General features: G+C 41.6%; 1 protein-coding gene across 7 annotated transcripts in view; it reads left to right on the forward strand.

Moving 5' to 3' along the window:
• The window catches only part of LOC119954719 (disheveled-associated activator of morphogenesis 1-like), a 211,883-nt gene that overhangs the window by 53,454 nt on the left and 132,330 nt on the right, over positions 1-26,099 (forward strand). For all 7 annotated transcript variants that reach the window (XM_038780252.1, XM_038780224.1, XM_038780277.1 and 4 more), the window contains one exon: positions 24,096-24,325. In XM_038780252.1, the coding sequence (XP_038636180.1) occupies positions 24,137-24,325 (189 nt within the window). In that variant the 5' untranslated portion in view covers positions 24,096-24,136. The remainder of the gene's footprint in view (positions 1-24,095; positions 24,326-26,099) is intronic.

A 26,099-nucleotide genomic window follows, 5' to 3' on the forward strand; every position in this document is an offset into this window, starting at 1 on the left:
ATAAAAATGACACCAGCAACGTAGATACAAAATTGGCACAGTGACAGGAAACTGTCGTTGAAAATATTTTTCACGGACCGGAGTAAAGTTCACATTGGGGTTTCCCAGGGTTTGGACCCTCTGCACTAATTAATATATATTAATGACCTAGACTTTGGTGTACGGGGAGCACTTTCAAAATTTGCAGATGATACAAAACTTTGAAGTATTGTGAAGTAAGGAGAATGGTTTTCAGTTTCAACAGGGTGTAGACGGGTTGGTAGAATGGGTGGACATGTGTCAGATTAAGAGAAGCGTGAAGAGATTGATTTTGATAGGAAGAACCGGGAGAGGTAATGTAAAATAACTGTATAATTTAAAAAGGGAAATGGGTACAAAGAGACTTGGATATATTTGCCCAAATTATTAAAGGTGGTAGGGTCGGTTGAGGGCGCAGTTTTAAAAAAGCATTTGGCATCAAGGTTTTATAAATAAGAGCATAAAGCACAAAAGCAAGGAAGTCCTGATAAATCTGTGTAAACACCGGTTCAGCTTCTATGAGAGTATTACGCCCAGTTCTGGATAATCTGGGAAAGATATGAAGCCATGGGCAAGAGTGCAGAAACGATCCACAAAAATGCTTCCAGGGTTGAGGAACTTCAGTGACCTAAAAAGATTGGGGGAGATAGGACTCTTTTTCCTTCGAGAAGATTTTGAGAAGGAGATTTGATAGAACTATTCAGAATTGTTGTTATGACTGCAGCAGATGTTAATTATTAAGCAAATCAGATCCCAGAAGGAAAGGCTTACAGACCACAATTTCTCTCTTATGAAAATGTACTGATCTCAACAGCAAGAAGTCCAGCAATACTTCTGGGATGTTAAAAATTAAAAGTAAAAGATTTATTAACAAGAGAAGTTAAGCACACAAGATTACAGTTGCACTGTTAAAAATAGTCTTTGACCCCTCCCCAAACAAATCTCTACATGGTCAGATCCTCAAACACCATCCAGGCAGCACTCCTAGAAATCCAGTAATATTAACCAATAATAATAAAGCTGTTACTTTAATAAAAGTATATCATATGACCTCTCAAACCCACTTCCACTCTGCTTTGGAAATCCAAGAACTTCAGAACAAGATTCCTTTTCGCAGTCCAAGACTTTTCTGACTTGACTGGATGGCTGATTCAAATTTCACCATCTTCCAGCCAGAGCTGTTTCCAGGTGACCTTCCCCACATAGCCAACAACACCAAATTGGCTCAACATCTCCTCTTGCATATACGTCATCTTCAATTTCATTATTCCCAGCACTCCTTTGAACTAACATTTTTACATTCTGGAAAAGTTTTCATGTCTTTCCTACTGCCCCACCTTTGGGTCAAATAAAGTTTAATCTTCTCTGGTTTACTTATGAAACCGTTGCAAGCTGTAAAAGCCTTTTATTCTCCTTTGGAATTTAATAAATGAGAAAAAAAGGTGTCTATCTATCTCCTAATGCAAATTCCTAAACTTACTTATAAAAGCACTTGACTGTAGCTTCATTACACATTCGTGCATTTAGTGTCTCCACTCCTCTCCCCTCAACTCTGTCAGTCGAGTGGTCTCTATTTACCCAGCTTAGTTAAATGATTTACACCGCCTTTATAGAATGATACAATATTCCCCAAAGATACATATTGAAAATTCCATTATCACACGAGGGTCTGAACAGAGAAGATACAGAGAAACTGTTCTCATTGGTGGAAGGACCACAAACCAGAGGACACCAATTTAGAGTAATTGGCAAACGAAGCAATGAGACATGAGAAACCTTTAATCACGCAATGAATGGTTAGGATCTGTAATGCACTGCTTCAATCTGCTGGGGTCAGATTCAGTTGTAATTTTCAAAAAAGAATTGTATCATTATTTGAAGGTAAGATTTGCAGAAAAGGCTATGGGGGAAGAGGTGACCAGAATGGCACTCGGTAAATTGCTCTTGCAGAGGGTCAGTATAGACACATCTGGCTGAATGACTGTCTCCTATGCTGTAACCATTCTCTCATTCTAAGTTGGTGATTTAAAATTGCAACATTCTTGATATTTTTCTTGTTGACTTATATTTGTACCTGTCACATCTTGGTCTGAAAGAACACTCAATCTCTGATTTAGCTGCAGGTATCATTTAATTTGCCCTGTTAGTTTTGGGCTATCTGACTTTGGTTGATCTTCAGTATGCCACGTGCGATACAGTGCAAGTAGACAAATGCATTTTATTATCCGTATGATGCCCCTCCTTTACAACATTGAAAGCATGTTATCCTTGTACTTTTTTTCTTCATCTGAACTTGTCATTCCCCGATGCAACTTTCTAAATGGTGACATGAATTCTCAAAATCTAACAACATTAAGGCAAACTTCCTTCATTTCAACATTCCAATTTACAAGTCAGTTAAATTTTCCTTATCACTTTCTGTCTGGGGTTCTGCAGCTTAGACTCCATTCCTCCATTCCTTACGAAACACACTGCAATGATTTTTGATAAACTTAGCAACTCATTATTTTCTTAACTTAGATGTATGAATGCCAGGAAAGTTCAGTGTGTCGTAGTCCAATACAGTTATTTTTTTCAGTATTTCACTATATGGAACTGCTATTTTGTTCCTTCAAGCGTAAACTGAATTTTTGGCTTTCTTTTTCACTACTTAACTATGGCATCCAATGTGATATTGGTTTGTAATTCAGTGTTCAATGATTCACTCCAATTGCTTTCTCATCTGGTTGCACATGTCACAAACGGGAACTTCAAAATCACGAGAACAGCATTCGGTGTGCACCATTTTTGTTTTGAACATAATCACAACACACATCACATTTAGGCACAAGCTTTATGTCAGGATTTGCTGTTTTTTTTAAACTTAGTCACTTTTTTAACTCTCAATTGTTGCTTTAAATAATTTCCAATTTCATGTTCCGTTGCTAAATCTCTCGATCTGCATTTCGCGTTGGTGGTCTCCCTTTTGCGCTGTGTCTGCCTGCTGTCCTGGGTCATCGCATCAGGGTTAAGTGTTAGGAAATAGAAAGATTTTTAAGTAAATTGTATTTGTGGGTGTTAGGAGTAAGATGTAGCTTTAATTTAAATTTATATACTTTATTTGTGGGTTATAAAGGTGAAACCTGGGTTTAGATTTAGATTTAGAACAGTACAGCACAGAACAGGCCCTTCGGCCCTCGATGTTGTGCCGAGCAATGATCACCCTACTCAAACTCATGTATCCACCCTATACCCGTAACCCAACAACTCCCCCTTAACCTTACTTTTTAAGACACTACGGGCAATTTAGCATGGTCAATCCACCTAACCCGCACATCTTTGGACTGTGGGAGGAAACCGGAGCACCCGGAGGAAACCCACGCACACACTGGGAGGACGTGCAGACTCCACACAGACAGTGACCCAGCCGGGAATCGAACCTGGGACCCTGGAGCTGTGAAGCATTGATGCTAACCACTATGCTACCGTGCTGCCCTGAACCAAATAAAAACTGGTTAGTTTCATATTGGAGTGGAGACTGCAGGCCTGGAGCTTTTTGATACCCTATGTTTTAATGAGATTTTATGACTCTTGAAATGGTTGAGGAAATTAAAACAAAGCAGGAAAATCTGTGTGGTTGCCTTATAACAGGAGGCCCATAGATACAGAGAAACAAGAGCAGTTTTAGTTCATTTGGACGTAGCATTCCACAGAAAGTACCACAACAGGCAGGACAAGAAAAGGGTCGTGGAGCAAACCCCAAAATAAACTCAAAAGGAGCAGGGAAAAAGTTCCAAGATAGTTAAGTCTAGGTATACGAACATAGGTCATGAACGGATCCTGTTAAGTTTAGGGTGAGGAGCACAGGAAGACTCCAGACTCAAGTTTAAAGGGTGAAAGCTCCAGGAAGCTGAAAGCAAAATATGCCAATCAGAAGTCCGATCCAAGAGCGGATTGAAGATCTGTAACTCTTTTTACTAAGGGTCTGTGAAGCAGTGGTGTTCTGTGAGTAATGCTGAATATCTGAGAGAGTTAGTGGAAGGCAAAGCTTGAATGCACATGGCGTTCCAGGGGAGAGGAACATCGGAACCCTGAGGTGCATCTTTGTGCAAGGCATCTGAGAGGTGCATTTGTTTGGAAGAAGATTCCAGAGTGAGTACTTTGAGCCTTCAGATTGGAAACCATTGTGTGAAAGACATTCCAATGAGACCAGTTGGCTGGGGGAAGAGAGGAGAGAACGGCACCTTCACTCAAAGTTGTGTTCGTTTGCTAAAACTTCACAGCGGCAGGGTTCGGGGTTTGATTCCCGGCTTGGGTCACTAGGGGTGACTAGGGGATTTTCACAGTAACTTCATTGCAGTGTTTTAAAAAAAATGTTTAATTTTTTTTTAAGAGTATCCAATTACTTTTTAAAAATAAAGGGGCAGTTTAGCGTGGCCAATCCACCTAATCTGCACATCTTTGGGTTGTGGGGGCGAAACCCACGCAAATACGGAGTGTGTGAACTCCACATGGACAGCGAACCAGAGCCGGGATCGAACTTGGGACCTCGGTGACGTGAGGCAGCAGTGATCATTGCAGTGTTAATGTAAATGAAGCCTAATTGTGACACTAATAAAGATGATTACTGTTAGTTACTAGATGACTCTGTTCAGTAGCTGCCCTCCATGTTTCAAAGCAAAAAATAAATGTTGGGCTCTATCAGGCCTAGTTCCACCCTAGGATCTGACTTGTCCAGTCGTAACACCAGCTGGGATCGTAACATTAAGAAGTGCCAACGTCACTCTGGAAATGATGTTTCTCCCTCTGGGTGACGGGTGACAACTATCTGCTGGCCTTCAGCATTGCTGGCCTGGACTGCTAGTTTACCGAATGTCAACTTTGCCTCAGCCCCTATATCTGTTTCATCTGCTACTGTGTCTTTGACACAGTGATAATTTTTGACACAAGAAGAATTTCTGTCATATAGTACTCCTGGCAACTGCATCGTCGCACTGTTTCCCTTCTTGGCGAAGACAGTGTATAGCTTGGGGTAAAATGGTATACCAGTCTTAATGGTCCCGTCTCAGCAATACTCCATCACCAGGCATCACATCAAACTGTTTACGTACTCTTCTGTGATCTGCATAAAATTTGCAGCACTCCTTTTTCCCTGTATCAATATCTCAAATCTCCTGATCAACCCTTTTGCTCTGGTATCTTGGTGTGTGTTTTGCATTCAATAACTCCTGCCCACCATAGTGTGTGAAGTTGCTTTGTAGGTGGCCATGTGACAGCAATGCCTCATTTCAGTCTTTTCCCTCGCCCTGAACAATCCTCATCATTTCTCTAAGGATTGGTTTGTCATCCCATTTGCCTGTGACCATTTTGGGGTCGTTGTGTGATGGTGAATGCCTGTGACTCGCATATAATCTGAAACGTCTGTGAAATGAATTCCAGCCTATTATCATAGGAGGGAGATTAATTTAAGACCCTTGATTTCAACTCTGCTACCTGTCTACATAGGGAGGTGTGTTTTGATTACTGATTTCTCCCTTTGAGTGGTGACATAGTTTCCCTGACCCTTGAAGGCTCCCTGACCTTTGAGTTTGGAGTGTTCCTATCCTACAGGAACAACTTGCACAGCAAACTCAGGAGAAGGTTTTTTAAAAAAAAAGCTTGGTTTATTTTATATACACACACACACCACGAAAAGGGAAAAGGGTTTTGCAATGTCTACCCCCTTTTGCAGGAAGACAATAAATGAGGGAGAGAAAGGGGTACGAGATAAGACCACAATAAAAAATGGTTTTCTGCAAGTTGGAGTCCAGAAATGTCTAAGGCCGTATTCCTTAAGAGGGTATTTGGCTGACTGCAGGTTGATCTGTTTTTCCGGAAGTGAGGATTTCCATGACGGGAGAAGTCTTGTAGAGATGAATTTGTTTTGGAGGCACAAGTTCCAGTTCTCCAGTAGTTGTGTAGGTGAGGGCCAGGCAATTGTGAAGCTGGGCATGGGCACTTTCTGCTGCTACCTGAGAGATGATAAATGGTAGATAGCGACAGGCTGCTACTTGAATTCCTGTTTCTCTTCTGAGGTCAAACAGTGAAAGACAGCAATCAGTCCCATAAGGCAATATTCCAGGTTCTACCACCTCTGAAGTCCAGAGATTAGAAATGTAAAAGGGGGTTAACGTATTTCTTTGGAATTTGATGGGAGGCAGTCACAGAGGGCATTAGGACCTCTTTTAGGTCCCTGCTCATTTCCTGAAGGTTAGAAATTCCTCTGGTATGAGTCATGGCTAGTCAGGATAAAGCCTTGTCCATTTAAAAAAATGTGTATACATGTTTCCTACTGTCCTCTGGCCAGGGCAAGAATGATTGGGAGACCACACCTTGCAAATATTTCTGTTACTGCAGACAATTTTTTCTGCTTTTGCAGACTTCATCACAACATACTTGATAATGGTTGCAGTAGTCGATCACCATTAGTATGTACTGTCCTAATGGGAGTTGGACGAAGAAGTCAGCTGTTACATCCCTCCATGATCTAGCTGATCACATATTGGTACTGGTGGTTCAGGTCTCCTGACAAGTTGGTATCCATGACTTGTTTTAGCAAACTGTTCCACATCTTTCTCTATCCTTGCCACTACATATTGATTCATAAATTTTGCATGTACCATTCAAGTGATCCTCGTGCATGTCCCAAATCTAGGTCTAAGCTTTTGTGGCAGATACAAGTCTTTGAAAATACTTAACAGTTGTATACAGGTTATTTTGGAAAGCGATATGCCTAGAATGGGCAATTCTCCCATTTCCGGCTTAGATTCTCTATCTGATGTCATCCAATTCTGGATCTTTGTCGGATTCTTTCAATTTCCCAGCTGCCAATGCTCTGGGTATAGCATGAATGGCCACAAACTGCACAAATGATTCTACTTCCTTCTCTCCTGCAGGATCTATTTTGTTCTCCGTCCGTCATTGTGACAGCAGGTCAGCGATGTTTAGTTTTTCAGCAATGTGAACCACCTTATGGGTGGCATGGTAGCACATTAGTTAACACTGTTGCTTCACAGTGCCTGGGTTCGATTCCTGTTTCTGTCTCTTTGTGGAATCTGCATGCTCTGCCTGTGTCTGCGTGGGTTTCCTCCAGGTGCTCTGGTTTCCTCCCTCAAGTTCTGAAAGACGTGCTTGTTCGGTCAATTGGACGTCTGAATTCTCCCTCCGTGTACCTGAACAGGCGCTGGAGTGTGGTGACTAGGGGATTTTCACAGTAACTTCGTTCGAGCGTTAATGTAAACCTATTTGTGACACAAATACATATTATTATTATTATTGTGCAGCTGGAGTCTCAACCCCTATCTTTCGATTCTGGCTCATAGATCATAGGATTTACTGTGCAGAAGGAGGCCATTCGGCCCATCGAGTCTGCACTGGCTCTTAGAAAGAGCACCCTACCCAAGGTCAACACCTCCACCCTCTCCCCATAACCCAGTAACCCCACCCAACACTAAGGGCAATTTTGGACACTAAGGGCAATTTATCATGGCTAATCCACCTAACCTGCACATCTTTGGACTGTGGGAGGAAACCGGAGCACCCGGAGGAAACCCACGCACACACGGGGAGGATGTGCAGACTCCGCACAGACAGTGGCCCAAGCCGGAATCGAACCTGGGACCCTGGAGCTGTGAAGCATTTGTGCTATCCACAATGCTACCGTGCTGTCCTAACATAGTTGTGATCTGGGAGAATAAATAATCTAATGGCTTGTAATGGCTAATTTCCTAAAACATTTTAAAACTGGATAATGACCTTTTTAAAATTTAATGAAGCTGTGACCTTCGAACAATGAGTTAATCGGGCAGTATCTAAAATGTGTGCCTCATTATCTCTGAAGATACGCTAGCAATCCCTGCTAAATTGTCCTTCAATTGAGGAAAAAATGAATTGGGAGCTCTTAAATTTATTTAAAAAACCAGCTTTGCTTTTCACTTCTTGACAAGATGGTCTGTATCTCCACGTTTTCTGCATATCTTTTTTTTAAAATTCACAATTCATTTTTTCCAATTAAGGGGCAATTTAGTGTGGCCAAGCCAGCTACCCTGCACATCTTTTGGGTTGTGGGGATGAAACCCACGCAAACACTGGGAGAATGTGCGAGCTCCGCACAGACCGTGACCCAGAGCCGGAATCGAATCTGGGACCTCGGCGCCGTGGGGTAGAAGTTCTAAATTTTCTGCATATCTTTCCCTTGGCGAGGCCACTGGCATCTTTTCCATAGTGCCTCAAGCTGTCACATATGAAACACTGGGCGCGATCGAACCAAATGGGAACTATGTCCATAGCGAGCACATTTAGCTGCATGTTTCCTAGACCTTGCAGCGCTGAGAAACACAACGCTACCTAAGGCGACTCCAGTTAGATACAGGGCCTCAGTGGGGATGTGCGATCTGAGTCCTGTTCCCTCTACTGAGGAGCTTGCTCGCTGAAACTCCACAGTGCAGGAAGCGACTGAGTCTCCGAACCCCCCCAAAGCCCCAACTCATTATGAGGGAGTCCTCGGCCCCCCCATCACGTGCACAGGGCATCCCCGGTCTAGATTACCGCTGCACAAAAAATGCCAACTTGGCAGTGCCAGCCTGGCACCCAGATGGCAGTGCCAGACTCACACCAGCAATGACATGGTGCTCCCTGCCCAGAGGACAAGTGCCTGGGTGTTTCAAACCTCCTGGGGGACTCCAACGAGTATCGTTCCAGCTAGTCCCTATTTGTGAGGAACAGCACTGAACTATGCTCACCCGAGGTCTCCAAGATGAGGGGGTAGATACCAAAGCCTTGATTACCTCCAGGAACTGCATATTGGAGTGAGATATGGACGGACTTCACATTGCGACGTCTTGAGAGATGGAGTTGGATCTCATGAGGCGGGGTGAGGGAGCCCGTTAATTGCAACGCAGCGCACTGCTTTTTGTGACAGGGTGGCCGGTAGATCGTGCTTATTGTCTCCTCAGTGTCTCTCAAGTATTTATATATAACTGGATTCTGTTGTGCTGCTCCATTAATCTCAACTTTTGAATGGTAGAGGTGGGACCAAGTTTCATGCTGTAAAATTGTCCATCCAATGCTGCTGAACCCACCTCAAATGGGTTACAAATTGGGCTACTTGTTTGCCCCTCTTACTGTCTCCTCTAACGGAAAATATGTTTTCTGAACCATCGTCACCCCTCCAAAAACAGACTGCAACTGTCAGCGTGTTTCAAATTCCTGTAGCCACATTTTCCATTTCATGCTGACAGTGCTCGCATCACGCTTCAGACGAATGGCTCAATTCCTTGCAAGCGCCATGACACAATCCTAAATATCTCTCTCTTTATCTTTGTCGCCAATGTCACATCTCATAGAACATAGAACAGTGCAGCACAGTACAGGCCCTTCAGCCCACGATGTTGTGCCGACCATTTATCCTAATCTAAGATAAACCTATCCGACACCCCTTTAATTTAGTGCTGTCCAAGTGTCGCTTAAATGTCCCTAATGACTGACTCCATCAACTCTGCTGGAAGTGCATTCCACACACCCACCACTCTCTGTAAAGAACCGACCTCTGACATCTCCCCTCTACCTTCCTCCAATCACCTTAAGATTATGTCCCCTCGTGACAGCCATTTCCACCCTGGGGAAAAGTCTCTGGCTATCCACTCTATATCCATGCCTCTCATCACCTTGTACACCTCTGTCAAGTCACCTCTCTCTACCTTCTTCGCTCCAGTGAAAAAAGCCCTAGCACCCTCAACCTTTTTTCATAAGACATGCCATCCAGTCCAGACAGCATCCTGGTAAATTTCCTCTGTACCCTCTCCAAAGCATCCACATCCTTCCTATAATGAGGTGACCAGAACTGGACACAATGTTCCAAGTGTGGTCTAACTAGGGTTTTATAAAGTTGCAGTAAAACCTCGTGGCTCTTAAACTCAATCCCCCTGTTGAAAGCCAACACACCATACGCCTTCTTGACAACCCTGTCAACCTGGGTGGCAACTTTGAGGGATCTATGTACGTGGACCCCAAGATCCCTCTGTTCCTCCACACTGCCAAGAATCCTGCCTTGAACCCTGTATTAAGCATTCAAATTCGACCTTCCAAAATGAATCACTTCACATTTATCAAGATTGAACTCCATCTGCCACTTATCAGCCCAGCTCTGCGTCCTGTCGATGTCCTGTTTAAACCTGCAACAACCCTTCACGATCATCCTCAACACCGGTGCCCCACAAGGCTGTGTCCTCAGCTCCCTACTATACTCCTTATACACCTATGACTGTGTGGCCAAATTCCCCTCCAACTCCATTTTCAAATTTGCTGATGACACCACCGTAGTGGGTCGGATTTCAAACAATGACGAGACAGAGTAAAGGAATGAGATAGAGAATCTTGTGAACTGGTGCGACGACAATAATCTCTCCCTCAATGTCAACAAAATGAAGGATATTATCATTGACTTCAGGAAGTGTAGCGGAGAACATGCATGCCCCTGTCTACATCAATGGGAACAAAGTACAAAGGGTCGAGAGCTTCAAGTTTTTAGGTGTACAGATCACCTGTACACCTGTCTTGGTCCCCCCCATGCCGACACTATAGTTAAGAAAGCCCATCAACGACTATTTTCTCAGAAGACTAAGGAAATTTGGCATGTCAGCTACGACCCTCACCAACTTCTACATGCACCATAGAAAGCGTTCTTTCTGGTTGTATCACAGCTTGGTATGGAGCCTGCTCTGCCCAAGACTGCAGGAAACTACAAAAGGTCGTGAATGTAGCCCAGTCCATCACGCAAACCAGCCTCCCATCCATTGACTCTATCTATAATGCCCTCTGCCTCAGAAAGGCAGCCAGCATAATTAAGGGCCACACACACCCGGACGTATTCTCCTCTACCTCCTTCCGTCAGGAAAAAGATACCAAAGTTTGAGGTCACATACCAACCGACTCAAGAACAGTTTCTTCCCTACTGCCATCAGACTACTGAATGGACCTACCTCGTATTAAAAACTAGCCTAATCCAATTAATTAATTAACAAGCTCCAGCTGCAAGTAGAACCTCTAATTAAAGCTGATTGAAAACTCACCTTCTTCTAAACTCAAACAGCAACTTTGAAGTTCATTAACTAAATAAAAGAAAGACTCGGCTTTAGATAAAAATGAACCCTGAATATCCCTCAGTCACCAAACTCTCATTAGAGCACTCAAATGCATCCAAATTCCGCACTCAGTGCAAACTGAGGCTGAAAGAACATCATTCTATAAGTCACCAATTTAGCTGGAGGTGTTGCATCATTCAATTTGCCTTGTTGGCTAACTTTCCATTATGTACTATCTGACCTTGGTTGACTTTTATCAGTGAACCAGGGAATCAATGTGGCAACATTTTTCTCCTGTCTGTTTAGAACCATTATAAAGTGAGGAAATCCCTTTTTTCGTTGCACTCCCAAATATGTTTCTCACAGATTTTATGTAATGGTACTGGTACGATTTAATCCAAATTTTTACTTATTTTTTAGAAATTGGGTTATTTGGGCTAGTTTGATGACTTCAAATAAGTACTGTAGATTGGTCCACATTCTCGCAGTTCTTTGAAAGGAAATCTGGTGGACCAAGTAACTGAGCATTAGTTTTGATGAAATGTCACATTAAATATTAATTCTGTTTCTCGCTCCACAGATGTTGTGTGACCTGTGTATTTTCAGCATTTTTTTGTTTTTAATTCAGGTTTTCAATGCCGACAGTGTTTTGCTTTTGCCCTCATCTTGCTGAATAGTAAGCTGTCCACCGTGTTGACAATCCCACACACATTCCTTATACAATTTTGGAATCATATCTTGGGGTGTCAGGAATATTGTTGGCAGAAAAATTGGCTCAGTAATTTTAGTTTTAGTGTAATCTGCCCTGTCTCCCCTGCAGTGAGAAGCTGATTGTGCTGTTACTGTATTACAGCTCTCCCCTGATTTTAAGATTAAGGTTAGCAATTCCTCTTCTATCATCCTACATCAGTTGTCTCTGTTCAGAGTTGTGCTTTTTTTCTCTTTGAAATTAGTTTAAACTTTTCTGGTTTCTGTAAAACTGGGACAAGCTGAATTGCGGTAAGCTCAGTTTCAAATGGGGCTTGCAGTCTACTGATGAATGAAGTCATTAATACAAATAGCCTTGGTGTTTCTTCTTTCCGACCTGCTGGAGGATATTTTTGAGCTATATTTTCACACTAGCTGTAAATCAATTTCTAGTTCATCTCGAACCAACTTCATTTTTAATATTTCTATTTGAGAAATGTTCATGGCATTGTGGGTGGCACAGTGGGTAGCTGCCAAACAGCGCTGAGGACCTGGGTTTGAACCCGGCCCCAGGTCACTGTCTGTGGAGTTTGCACATTCTCCCCGTGTCTGCATGGGTCTCACCTCCACAACCCAAAAAGATGTGCAGGGTGGATGAATTGGCCACGCTAAATTGCCCCTTAATTAGAAAAAAAAATAATTCAATACTCTTTTTAAAAAAAAAAGAATTACATTGCAACAAGAATGCTTTTCTTCGGAGTATGGCATCAAGAATTTCATGTTAAATCTCTAAATACGTCATGGTCTGTTTGAGTTCTTTTCATTTATTCATATTGTTATTGGCTTTCCCTCGATTCAAGGATGACGTCTTGCAAGTTTCTGCCATGGGTGATCCTGTGACTGAGCAGATTGCTTCCTGACCCACATATTTTTGGACACATGACGCAGGATATTCCACATGGTAGTGGTATTTGGAGTGCAGGATTTGCTTCATCTTCTTCCCTTCACTACCGCCGCACATTCTCCTCTTTAAGATATTGCGACAAAGTGTGATGCAGCTAGATGGGAAAGTTGCCATCATTCTGATCAGTTGGTAGCAAGGTCCTCCTAGGAGAGCTTTGGTCTTCATTTGAAGCGTTTTCTTGTCCATTTGAGAGTTGAGAAACAGAATCTTACGGAGAGAGGGTTTTCAGTCATTCAGACACTGTCCGGTCCATCAAAGTTGATTTTCAAGAGTTTTGCCTAAATGCTTGTGGAGTTTATTGGGTTACTGAAGACATTTGGTGTCTATTTGCAGTACATTGTAATTTTAATATAATGAAGCTGAATTTGTATTTTAAGTTGGCTATCTAAACTGGTTTTGCATGCCTCCAACAATGAGATAATAACCTCAAAATATTACTTGTCATCTTTTGTCTTGTCCCTGTATAATGACAGCTATTGTGCCGTCTCCATGTCTCCAAAGGAAGTTTAAAATAACTATTGTATGGAGTTGTCACTTTAGTATTTTGGGTAAAACAAAGACTACAGCATTGAGCAGTCTATAATAGCACATTGCACGTGACCAGCTTGGGGTTGGAGCACGAACAAGCACTGTTCCTAAAATAGTTCAAAACTCAAATAGACAAATAGAGCTAATCTAGCATTCAAAAGTAGCTTCTGAGGAGAGTGGAATGGAGGTAATTCCTGCAGCCCAAAGGAAAACCACTTCCTAATTTCAGGATCTGTGGTGAAGTGAAAACATGCTTTGTGGCTATGGGATGTATCTTTTTGCTGACATATTTTTGGATATGGGTAAAATGCAAACACAGTTTGCATCAGATATTTTTCTCAGTTGCTGCAGCTTAGTCCTTAGAAAGATCTTTGAAAAATGAAATGAAAATCGCTTATTGTCACAAGTAGGCTTCAAATGAAGTTACTGTGAAAAGCCCCTAGTCGCCACATTCCGGCGCCTGTTCGGGGAGGCTGGTAGGGGAATTGAACTGTGCTGCTGGCCTGCCTGGGTCTGCTTTCAAAGCTGGTGATTTAGCCCTGTGCTAAACCAGCCTCTTTGTTGTGCTGTCAGAATGTCAAGTGTTTTTTTTGTTACTGAGTATACATAGACAGTCAATGTGATTTGAAATTGGCTCATTGTGAACCCTTTTTTATATAATACAATTTATTTTTTAAAGCTGAGCAAAACTCTGAAGGACATGATGTTGAATGGCAGGGTCACCCTGTGCAATGTGGAATTTTCGATTTATACCTGACAGTTGCTTTGTAAACTTAGTAACAAAATGAAAAAATATATATTCTGTTTACCAACTAAAGTTTAAAATAACTCCAGACTAAATAGAGATGTATTCCATTAAAGAGCAACTATCGCCAGCAAAGTATAGAAATGTTTTCTGATGTACTGCCTTGTAGTGATGTTTTGATGGGAATATTTGGATCCAGAGTAGAATGGCTAACAGTAATGTATCAATTGTACACTTCGTTGTATAAAACAGTAGTCCTCAAATATTTCTGGATGAAGGACCGCTTTTCAAGTAAAGTAATTTTTATTGTCACAAATAGGCTTACATTAACACTGCAATGAAGTTACTGTGAAAAGCCCCTAGTCGCTACACTCAGGCGCCTGTTTGGGTACACAGAGGGAGAATTCCGAATGTCCAAATTACCTAACAGCATGTCTTTTGGCACTTGTGGGAGGAAACCGGAGCACCCGGAGGAAGCCCACGCAGACACAGGGAGAATGTGCAGACTCTGCACACAGTGACTCAAGGTGGGAATCGAACCTGGGAATGGATTAGTAACCACGGCACCTGTCATTGCTGCTGTCAGCCTAGTCTGTGTTATTCCTTGCTGACATCACATACACATTTTTTGAATCTGGTCGGCTGCCTCCACCCAGTGAGTGTGCCTTTTCTGGCTCTTGCTTCCACTGCTCCTTTATCCTTCCCACTGGTGAGTCTCATTTTTTTAACGAGCAAACATCTTAAGGCTACAGCAGGGTATTCTGCAGTAACACTTTTTTTTAAAAAAAAGAAAGACTGAGATTGTCTGCTCATTAGCAGAGTTTACATCTTTGCTGTCTCTGACATATGGGTACACCCTGATGGGACAAAATCTGGAATGTGGCAGTACTCTCAAAGGCAATACTTCCAAGTGAGTGCACTGGTCGAGCAGAGGCAGCCTCGATGGATTGGGTCGCCTGAAGAATGGAAGACAGCTGCACACCCAAGTACGTTCTTTATGGTGAGATAGCTGTAACCTGATGACTCATTGGGTTGCTCAAGACTCCATTGTACCTAAGAGTTACTAGCTGTTGAAAGAGGAAAATGACAACACTCCCTCTGGGCTCGCATGCGTTATGACTAGTGGCTGCAGCAGCTAGGCAACGGTTGCTGAAAACCATAATCCACAGTGTCATTGGGCAGCTTCATGCATGGTACTTGTGGCAGAACCTGCATCTCCAGGATTAGCCTTCATAGCTATACACAAAGGTGTGCCAAATGAAACTCTTCCCCCCCCCCCCCCCTCCCCCCAACAGCCAAATTGATTATTTGCTGTATGTTTATCATCTCTTGTAGATGGAAGGATGCCAATAGCAGTAATTTTACACAGCCCTACTATCTAAATTATAATATTTACTATTAATATACAGATATTGCATGTGAAATGTTTTATTAATGCTTTTATATAAACCGGTATATTGTGACTGCTTCACATTGTAGAGTCTGCCATATCCTTGGTAGGGCCGTGAATAGAGCTGGAGCTTGGAGAGAGCAGAACACGCCCCTGGCTGCCACTCACTTGCTTACCCTTGACCGTCAAAGCTTAGAGATTGGTGGTGATTGGAGTGGTGGAGAATGGGGAGAGGCCTTGGAGGGATTTGAAAACCAAGATGGCAGTTTTTATATTGAGGCTGTACTGGACTGGGAGCCAGTGTTGGTCAGTGAACACAGGGTGGTAGATACACTGGATTCTGCAAGTTAGGGTGTGACCAGGAACATTTGGATGAGCTTGGGTTTATGGAGGGTGAAAGCTGGGAGACCACCCAAGAGAGTATTGGACTAGTCAAGTCTGGAGACACAAAAGAAGGATTAAGGTCTTGGCAGCGAATTGATTGATATTTTGTCACATGTACCAAAGTACAGTGAAAAGTATTTTTCTGCGGCCAAGGGAAGGTACACAGTATGTTCATTGTAGACAAGAATAATTGACAGAGTACATCATCAACAAATGGTGATTGGAGAGCAGCATAGGGCGTCGTGAATAGTTTTCTTACAGGGAACCGATCAGTCCGAGGGAGAGTCGTTGAAGAGTCTAGCAGCTGTGGGGAAGAAGCTGTTCCTATGTCTGGATGTGCGGGTCTTCAGACTTCTATCTTTTGCCTGATGGGAGGGTCTGGAAGAAGTCAAAGGCTTCCTAAGGCAGCAGTGGTATAGGCTGGGAGGGTGGCAAGCTTGTGTGATGTATTGGGCTGAGTTCACCACACTCTGCAGTTTCTGGCGATCTTGGGCCGAGCAGTTGCCATACCAAGCTATGATGCAGCTGGATAGGATGCTCTCTATGGCACATCTATAGAGGTTTGTGAGAGTTGATGCAGTCGTGCCAAATTTCTTTTGCTTCCGTAGAAAGTAGAGACATTGTTGGGCTTTCTTCACTGTTGCCAGGGCAGACTGTTGGTGATGGTGACCCCCAGGAATCTAAAGCTATCGGCCATCTCCACTTCAGAGCCATTGATGTAGACAGGGGTGTGTGGTTGTGGTGCTAAGCTTCCTAAAGTCGACGATCAGTTCCTTGGTCTTTCCAACATTTAGAAAGGGGTTATTTTCGATACACCATGCAACCAAGTGATCTACCTCCCTTCTGTAGTCTGATTCGTCATTATTTGAGATATGACTCACCACAGTCGTATAGTCTGCAGATTTATTGATCGAATTGGAGTTAAATCTTGCCACAACAGTCGTGTGTATGTGTATAGAGAGTACAGTAGGGGACTGAGCACACATTCTTGCGGGGCCCCGGTGTTGTTGACTATTGTGGAGGAGGTGTTGTTACCTATCCTGACAGATTGCGGTCTATTGGTGAGGAAGTCAAGGATCCAGCTGAACATGAAGGGATCAAGTCCAAGATTGCAGAGTTTGGTTATTAGTCTTGTCAGGATAATGGTGTTGAAGGCGGAGCTGTAGTCTTTGAACAGCAGTCTGATGTAGGTGTCCTTGTTGTTGAGGTGTTCGAGTGTTGATTGTACGGCCAGGGAGATAGCATCTGCTGTGGATCGATTGCGGCGATAGGCAAACTGCAATGGATCAAGACCATCTGGTTGTTGATCCGTCTCATGACTAGCCGCTCAAAGCATTTCATGATAACAGATGTCAGGGCCACCGGCCGGTAGTCGTTGAGGCAGGCTACCTTGTTCTTCTGTGGTACTTGTATTATGGTGGTCTTCTTGAAGCAGGTGGGGACCTCGGAGCGGAGAAGTGAGATGTTGAAGATATCTGCGAATACACTCGTCAGCGAAGGCTCTAGTGCTCGCCCAGGGACTCCGTCGGGGCCTGTCGCTTTCAGTGGATTCACTTTCAAGAAGGCAGCTCTTGCCACTTGAGGCTGTAATAGTGGGTGTGGGTGTTTCCAGGGCTGTTGAGGCGGGTGGCACTGATGTATTGGCTAACTTCAAAGCAGGCATAGAACTTGTTTAGTTCATCGGGGAGGGATGCTCCGCCTGGCCTTGCTTTGTAGCCTGTGATCTCGTGTAAGCCCTGCCATTGACGTTGTGGGTTTGTGTTGTTGTCCTGAGACTCTAGTTTGATCCGGTATTGTATTTTAGCGTCCCTGATGGCTTTCTGTTCTTCGTATCGGTGATGGTGCACAAGCAAATGTAGACAATATTGGTAATAATCCAGAAATGTGGTTGGTAGATGTCTGCTTAAATTTGGCACCAAGGTGGTTAGGAAATGGAATGGAGTTGGTGGACGGTGACAGTTTGTGGCATGGACTGAAGTCAGTAGCTTCAACTTTCCCAATATTTAGTCTGAGAAGTTTCAGCTCATCCTATGCAGTATCTTGCATAAGCAGTCTGACCATTTGGATATTATGGAGGGGTTGAGACGAGCAGTGAAGAGGTAGAAGTGGGTGTTGCCCACATATGTATGGAACCTGATGCATTCTGGGTGATGTCACAGAAGGGAAGTATGCAGATGGATGAACGAGGCGACGGGAGAGAAGAAAGAGGAGAGGGGTTAGGATAGATCCTTGGGGGAGTCAACAAATATTATGACTTTGGGAATCAGTGATTTGTACAAATCAAAAGGCAGCGCATAGAGCAAGAGGTCCATTTGGTAGGGAAGTGTAGGTGATGGCTTGGCGAGCATTTCCTATTTATCTTCACTAGTGAATTTCAATTCGAGTAAGTAGAACATTTATTGAAGTATTAAGAATGTAACACAGGCAGGACGACTTTTACTGATTTACGTTTAGAATTAAACTGCATAAAGATGGCAGGGCAGATGATGTGTTGCAGTTGCAGAATGTGGGAGCTCGTGAACACCAGTGTGATCCAAGGCAAATACGTCTGCGGTAAGTGCGGCTTGAGGAACTTCTTCAGCTCAGTCATTGATTAACAAGGGAGTAAAAATAGGTGTTGGGCAGAAAGGGAATAGTGTCCGCTATCTGATCAGATATGATTTTATTAAATGGTAGAGCAGACTTGGAAGGGCTGAATGGCCTATTCCTACTTCAAAATCTTGTGTTTATACATATGTACGTTTGTTTGTATTTATTTGTATAGAAGCCGTAATGTAAATAAGATTATGAAAGTGTTCCACAGGAGCATTACAAAACCCAGTATTACATCGCAACCCATAAGCAGATACTAGATCAAATGACGAAAACTTTGGTCAGCGAATTTGTGGAATATCTTAAAAGAGAAAAGCAAAGTGGAGTGGCATAGGGAGAATATACCAGAATTCGGGGCATAGGCAGTTTGAAAGTGTGGCTACCAATGGTGGAGCAATTAAAATTTGGGTGTTCAGTAGGTCAGAATTTGGAGAAAAACAGATACCTGGTTGTGTGCCTGGAGGAGATTACCGAGATAGGGAGAGGCAAGGCTGTGGTAGGATTTGAAAACGAGAATTTTAAAATCCAAGATTTTGCTTGATCTGGAACCAATATAGATCAATGGGCATAGAGGTGATGGGGAATAGGACTTGCTGCCGGTTAAAACATGGGCATCGAAGTTTTGACTGCCCTTGTTTAGGAAGGGTAGAATGTCGGAGACCAACTGGAGTATGTCGGAATGGTCAAGTTTGGAGGTAACAAAGGCATGAATGAGGGTTTCAGCAGCAGATCAGCTAATACCGAGACAAAGTCAGATGACATTATGGAGATTTTAGTGATTGCACGAATATGAGGTCAAAAGTTCATCTTGGGGTGAAATGTAGAATGGCTTAATCTTGGACTGTTACCAGGGAGATAAATGGAGTTTTGGGTTAAGAACCAAAAACACTAGCTTCAATCTTCCCAATATCTAACTGGATTCCCAATATCTAACTGGAGGATCTTTCCACTGATCGAGTTCAGGATGTCAGATAGAAAAGGGAAGCTATAGGTTGTTTTCTGGCTAGGACTGGATAGATGAGAAGGTGCATACAGCTCCACTTGGAGAGGCACTGGGGAAGGATGGTGTGGTCAGCAGTGCTAAAGACTGCTGATACATCAAGAAGAATGCAGGGTGTTAGTTTACCATGGTCACAGTAACATAGAATGTCACTTGAACAAAGATCTATTTTGGTAATATGGCGGAGTCAGGAACATGATTGAAGGCATTTAGAAATGGCGTTTTAGGAATGAATTTAGGCATAGCGTTCCAGGAAGGTGGGCATAGATTTGGAAGACAGCAGCACAAATAGATGTAATCGGTAACCAAGACCAAATTTGTAAATAGTCTGTTAAAATGATAGCATGTAACTACATTACTTTAGGCATCACAGTTCAGATATTGCAGTTCAGCATAACTGCTATCTATCTTGAATATCACCATGGGAGATCACTAGTTATGCTAAATATTTCTTTGTGATAATTGATGTTGGATTTGCCCATCACAAAAATCTGCAACAGAAAGGACCTGCTGTTGGCTCTCAGACCTGAAACGTCAGGTGCTGCCTGACCGTCTGAATATTTCTAGCTTTGTCTGTTGTTGCCAGATATCTGTGTAACATGATCTCGACTTCTGCCAGAGGGGCTATCTGTCAAGATGGTACGTGATAATTTTGGTAAGTGTAAATCATTCTTCGCAGGTTGATAATGAAATTTAACCTGTCTGTGGATGAAATTGTGAACAGTAAGCAATAGTTTTGTTGGGGCTTGATAAGTCATTTATGATTTTAAAAAATAAAATAAAAAAAATCCTCCTTTGGGACCAGATATATTTAAATTAACAGATCCAGTTGAGCGACATTCTCGACATTTGATGCCAGAGTAATGATTCAAAGCCTCTGCAATTCAAGGAATGTGCTTCATTATCTGCTTCAAGACGAAACTTGAACTGAAACGGAATACATCATAAATATGATTGATAGCTGAATTTGTTTTGTATTTTTTTAAATGCACATGTCAATTATAGAAGGAGATTACTGATTTGTAAATGGGAAGTACTATTCTTTTTACATTTTATTGCTGCTTTACACCCGAGTTCCCAGTAACATTAATGGAATTTGTTGCATTTAATGGCAGTAACCGAATTCAGAATCAAAACTAAGTGTTACAATAAAGTTAAGTTCCACTGTACATTGAATTGGAACCTATTCAAGATAAAGCCTGTTAGAATTTTCGTGTGGTTTTTTTCAATTTGACATACAAACTAAGAACGTTTATTTCATTTGAGTTACTCCTATTCCAATTTTTTATTGCTTCACTGAGTGATATAATCACATGTTAAAATGCATGCCGATCATTTTGATGATGCTCCAGTTTTATGTAACCACCAGTGTCTCATGGTTGTGTTTGATGCACATCAACCTGTCGAGTCTTTGGAATATTTTTGGTTTTCTGTGCTTAATGATGCAAGTTGTTGAATCGGTGGATGGTAATACAAAAAGTGCACTATTTAATTTGTATTCTTCTCATATTTTCCTCACCCAACTTCTAGATTCGTGCTTGTGTTGTCTGAGAAAATGTCTTATTAATGCCAAGATGGAACTTTAATCTCAAAAGTGTTTTATGTTTCATTGTTTTCAAATATTTTTCTTTAAAATACTGAGGTTTGAAGATTCAATTGAGAAAATTGGCTGGAGAAAGGCACACAGCAGCTGGATTAGGATAGACCTTGAAATTAGAGAGAGAGTGTCATTAGAATCTAGAGCAGGGGTGGGCAAACTTTTCCGTGCAAGGGCCACATTCAGAAATTCACAATTTTAAAGGGCCGCATAGTATATTAAGTAAAATAATTACTTCACCCGGTTATGATTCTGGGCGCCTCATATCGAACATAGAACAGTACAGCACAGAACAGGCCCTTCGGCCCTCGACGTTGTGCCGAGCAATGATCACCCTACTCAAGTCAACGTATCCACCCTATACCAGTAAGTAACCCAACAGCCCCCCCCATTAACCTTAAAATTTTTTTTAAATAAAAACAATTTAAAAAAAAAATAAATAAATTAAAAAAAAATGACTTGATGGGCCGCATAAAGACCTTTGGCGGGCCGCATGCGGCCCGTGGGCCGTAGTTTGCCCACCCCTGATCTAGAGCTAACTTTGACAAATTTTGTAGTGATTTGAATTTAAAGCACCATGGCATTCATGAGATATAAGCAATAGGACAATCAGTCCCTCTAGCCTGCTCTGTCATTCAGTAAGATCATACATAGCTGATCTGATTGTGGCCTCAAGTTTGCTATCTGCCTGTCTACCATAATGCTTCAACTGTGCATAAACGATGAAGCTTCACATCACCCATAACCTGGCCTAGAGGGCCGATCTGTAATTTGCCTGCCAACATTTCTCACTCCGCAGGTCAAAAACCTCCGAAGGAATGATGTAAATTTCCAAGCTATTAATGTTGCAGCATTATTAGCACAGCAGCCTGTACAGCTGAATTTCTGAACATTTGTTTATAGAGATATCATAATTTATTGCAATATTCTGGAACCTTGGCTTTGGAGGGTTGGCTTACAGTTATCCCTCTTCTAATTATAAATTGCTGGACAAAGCATGGAAAATTGTTGATTTTTACTGCTTTCTTATGCCATTTCCTTGTCTAACATTAATCTCGGTATAAGAAATATTACATTCATTTTATTCCTTTACGTTGTATATAGTCATTCCTGTGCCAAGGGTATTATGGTACATTTTATTGTCAGCTTTTATTCATGCCTGAGAGGAGATCTATGATTTTATGAATCAATGACACTGTTATGAAGTAGAAGCAAAATACTGCGGTTGCTGGAATCTAAAACAACAAAATTCTGAAAAACTTCAGGCCTTCATGCAAGATTACTGAGGACCCAAAAGTTAGAGGAAACGTGATTTACGCTGCTTGAGATCACCTGATTAACAAAGAGCAGTTCGAATATCTGTTTGTTTCATGTTGTGTGCCATATTTTCAGTAGGTGTTGCAAAATAAAACCCAAATAACAGTTCAAAACTTAAGGGTGTTTAGCTGTTTTCTGAGCAGGAAAGGATGCAATGTCTTTTACTGCAATGAGTTGGCTTCCATTGCCTTGCAGTAAAAAGAGGTAAAGAAAAGTTGGTAAATTCCTAAATTATTTCCTTGTCTGAGTTTGCTTAGTTACAATTCCTCAAGAGATTTGTGTGTTTTGACCATGATCCATAGGCTGAGTTTTGTGTTGTTAGGGGCAGCAGGGTAGCATGGTGGTTAGCATAAATGCTTCACAGCTCCAGGGTCCCAGGTTCGATTCCCGGCTGTGTCACTGTTTGTGTGGAGTCTGCACGTCCTCCCCCTGTGTGCGTGGGTTTCCTCCGGGTGCTCCGGTTTCCTCCCACAGTCCAAAGATGTGCAGGTTAGGTGGATTGGCCATGATAAATTGCCCGTAGTGTCCTAATAAAAGTAAGGTTAAGAGGGGGGGTTGTTGGGTTACGGGTATAGGGTGGGTTTGAGTAGGGTGATCATGGCTCGGCACAACATTGAGGGCCGAAGGGCCTGTTCTGTGCTGTACTGTTCTATGTTCTATGATGTAATTTTATGCTAAAGCTACATTGTGTAACAATTGTACTTTTACATACTGGCAACGATTCTGATCTCATAAAAGTGCTCATATATAATACATTCCTGATTTTTTGTTTTAAAGACTGAGTATTGTACTTTTGAGTTGGGGGCAGAATCTTTTTCCTTTACAAATTTGAGTTTTCTGTGAAACTGAATATACTTTGTAGCTTAAGTGCCTGAAGAATGCAATTCTATTAAAAATAAGGCCATATGAAAGTATATTTGAAATCTACTTCTCAGCTCCCTTTCAACATTAGTGTGGCATTCTTTTTAAGATTGTATACCCAAAGACACATTTGGCTACACCAAAATCATACTTTTTCCTTTCTTTCCTCATCGACTTGAAAAGTTTTGGTGAATCTTACACAGTCAGTTGTAGAGGATTCTGAGGGAATAAGGGTTCACTGTTTCTTGTGTGGAAGCCAAACTTGCAACAAAGAACACTTGAAATAAAGTTTTAGATTATTGAGAGTTATACCAATTATTACTTGACTGCTGAAAATTTAGAAATAAAATTTCAATCTAAAATATTGACTGTCAATTGATACAGCATGATGAGAAATGTTTGGTGAATATATTGGTGATACTTAAAGTTTTGGTCATTGAGTTATATTGCTGTTCTGATCTGATACGGGTACCAATTTGAACTATTCATTATCCAAATAGAGTACCAGGACATATTCATATCCTTTTCCAGAAATTGTCATTTATCTAAATTAAGGACCTTCTTTTTGCCACGCTGAATTGTGTTGACAGATTGAAACAGACTGAGCTGATACAGTACATATCAATGACAGCACTTAACTGAAATTGTTGGCAGCTAAGTATGGTGTTTGACATATGTGGAAATTGATGTGACTATGTTGGTGCTAAGTTGCTTCTACAAAACATGCCTCGAGTACTTTGTCATAAAAAGTAAATATATTACTCAAAACCAACCATTATTATTTCTAGTGCATTGTTTCTTGAATGTTTAGAATTTTGGCAGGAAGAAACTAACCGTTAAACATGGTCAATATTGTCAATGTATGTTTGTGAATTTTGATACCAAGTGCCATTATCTTTCTCTTTCTCTCCAGTTCTGTAGGAGTCATTAGTTGTGACAAGTGAATAAAGAAATATGAACATGGCCCCTCGAAAGAGAAGCAGTCGGGGTCTTTCCTTCATATTCTGTTGCTTTCGAGGGAGTGACCACCCAGAGATCACGTACAGACTAAGAAATGACAGCAATTTTGCATTGCAAACAATGGAGCCAGCATTGCCCATGCCTCCTACTGAAGAACTGGACATCATGTTCACTGAACTTGTGGTACGTACATGGTCTTCACAATGTATTCAAACATGAATCCTCAATTTAAGATGTACATCAATATGACTTGTACCGGTTTCTATGAAAGTTTATAAATTGTTGTGAAATCCTGTTGCAAATGAAATAAAGACTTCATGAAATAGGAATAATTGTGTTTGCGCTGATGACTAGAAATTAATGATGGGTGTGCCTTTTTTTTGGTACTTTTCTTGCACCAGTGATTTTCAGCCAAATTGCTAATCCTAGCTGAGATATGAGATGGTAACTTCTTGACATGGGGAGAAGTAAAACTCAAGTGAATTTTTAATCACGTCAACTTTTTATGCCTCTTGTTGGGTAAAACCTGCAAACTAGTCATCTGAGCTACTTCCATGTGGAAGGTGTCATGTGAGAGTACCTTTAAGAAATGGGTGTTTAGAAAAATATCTGTAGTAGATGTACCTTTAAGAAATGGGTGTTTATCAGTGATGTCAGTATGGGTGGAGCTGGGCTGTCTGTTTGCTTTTACTTTCGCTTTAGGCTGTTTGCTACAGGATGTGTTTAGTTTTGTTTTGGATTTAGAAAAGCTGCAATCACAACATGATGTGTATGAATCTCTGCAAGCTTATGAATGTTCATTTGGTGATTTCAAAGTGGTAACTGTTCTCAGTAGAGAAATTAAACCTGATGTCTTTCTGTAAAGAGGATTCTTTTTGTCTTAGGATGTTGCAAGGAAAGATTAAGAGTTACTTAGAGAGTACTGTATTCTTTGGGGGATTTATTGGTGTTGATAGTTGTTAAGATGTTTACTGTGGGTTTATAAAGTGTTAATTGGTTTTTTAAATAAACAGTGTTTTAATTTAAAAGTACTGTAGATTTCTGTTGCATCACACCTGCAGAGTAGGGCCGTGTGCTCCCCATAACCACAATCTATTCAAGTTGTAGGTCAAGTGAACTCCATGGTACACTTTGGGGCTCTCTAAACTCTGGCCCATAACAAAGGAGAGAGAATACTTGAAAGGGCCAACTTGCGTGCGGCCTGTGCTGGAACTTCCAGGTTTCTGTAGTCAAGTAGTTTGGAGGAACAGTGGTTTTAACCACATTGTTTGAATTTCTGGAGAGAATGTAAGATTCTCCACAGAATGCTTAATATGACTTCTTTTACAGCACAGTGAGCATTCTTATTGCACAAATAGTTGACTGACAAATGATTTATTAATGTGCTAGCTCAGATTTGTCTTATTCAATGGAGCATAGTACTATTAAAAAACATTAATTGCAGGCATTCTCCTCTTAATATACATTAAATTGGACTTCATAATTAGCAGTGGTGCTTTGTGTTAAGTTTGAAATCGCTGACCAGAGGGAACTGAATGGAATGCAGAACCTCCAATTTGGTTACCTATTTTCAGCGATGCTTGTAACTATCATTGTAGAGATAGCGTTGATGCACAAGATTACCAGCTCTTATCATATAAATTTAAAAATACCCATTGTGTTATTGGGGCTCGCATTAGAATCTGGTCCTACTTGCAAGTCTCTCATCTGAGGAACATGATTTCTTGCCTGTACTGGGTTGATGAATGTGGCTTTTGTAGTTCTTCTTTTCTTTTTGCAAGAAAAGCTAAAGAAAATTGTTTGCAATTTGGAGAGAATTGAAAACACGAATTAACAGAAAAAAAGGATTTTTGGTCAATTGCTGTTCATTGTTCAACTCAATCAGTTTGCCATTGTGACCTCAAAATTAAATAAAAGCTAAGTGCTCTATAGAACAAAATAAATGTTTCAAGACCAT

Source organism: Scyliorhinus canicula, chromosome 2, assembly GCF_902713615.1.
Source record: "Scyliorhinus canicula chromosome 2, sScyCan1.1, whole genome shotgun sequence".
NCBI classification, from domain to species: Eukaryota; Metazoa; Chordata; class Chondrichthyes; order Carcharhiniformes; family Scyliorhinidae; genus Scyliorhinus; species Scyliorhinus canicula.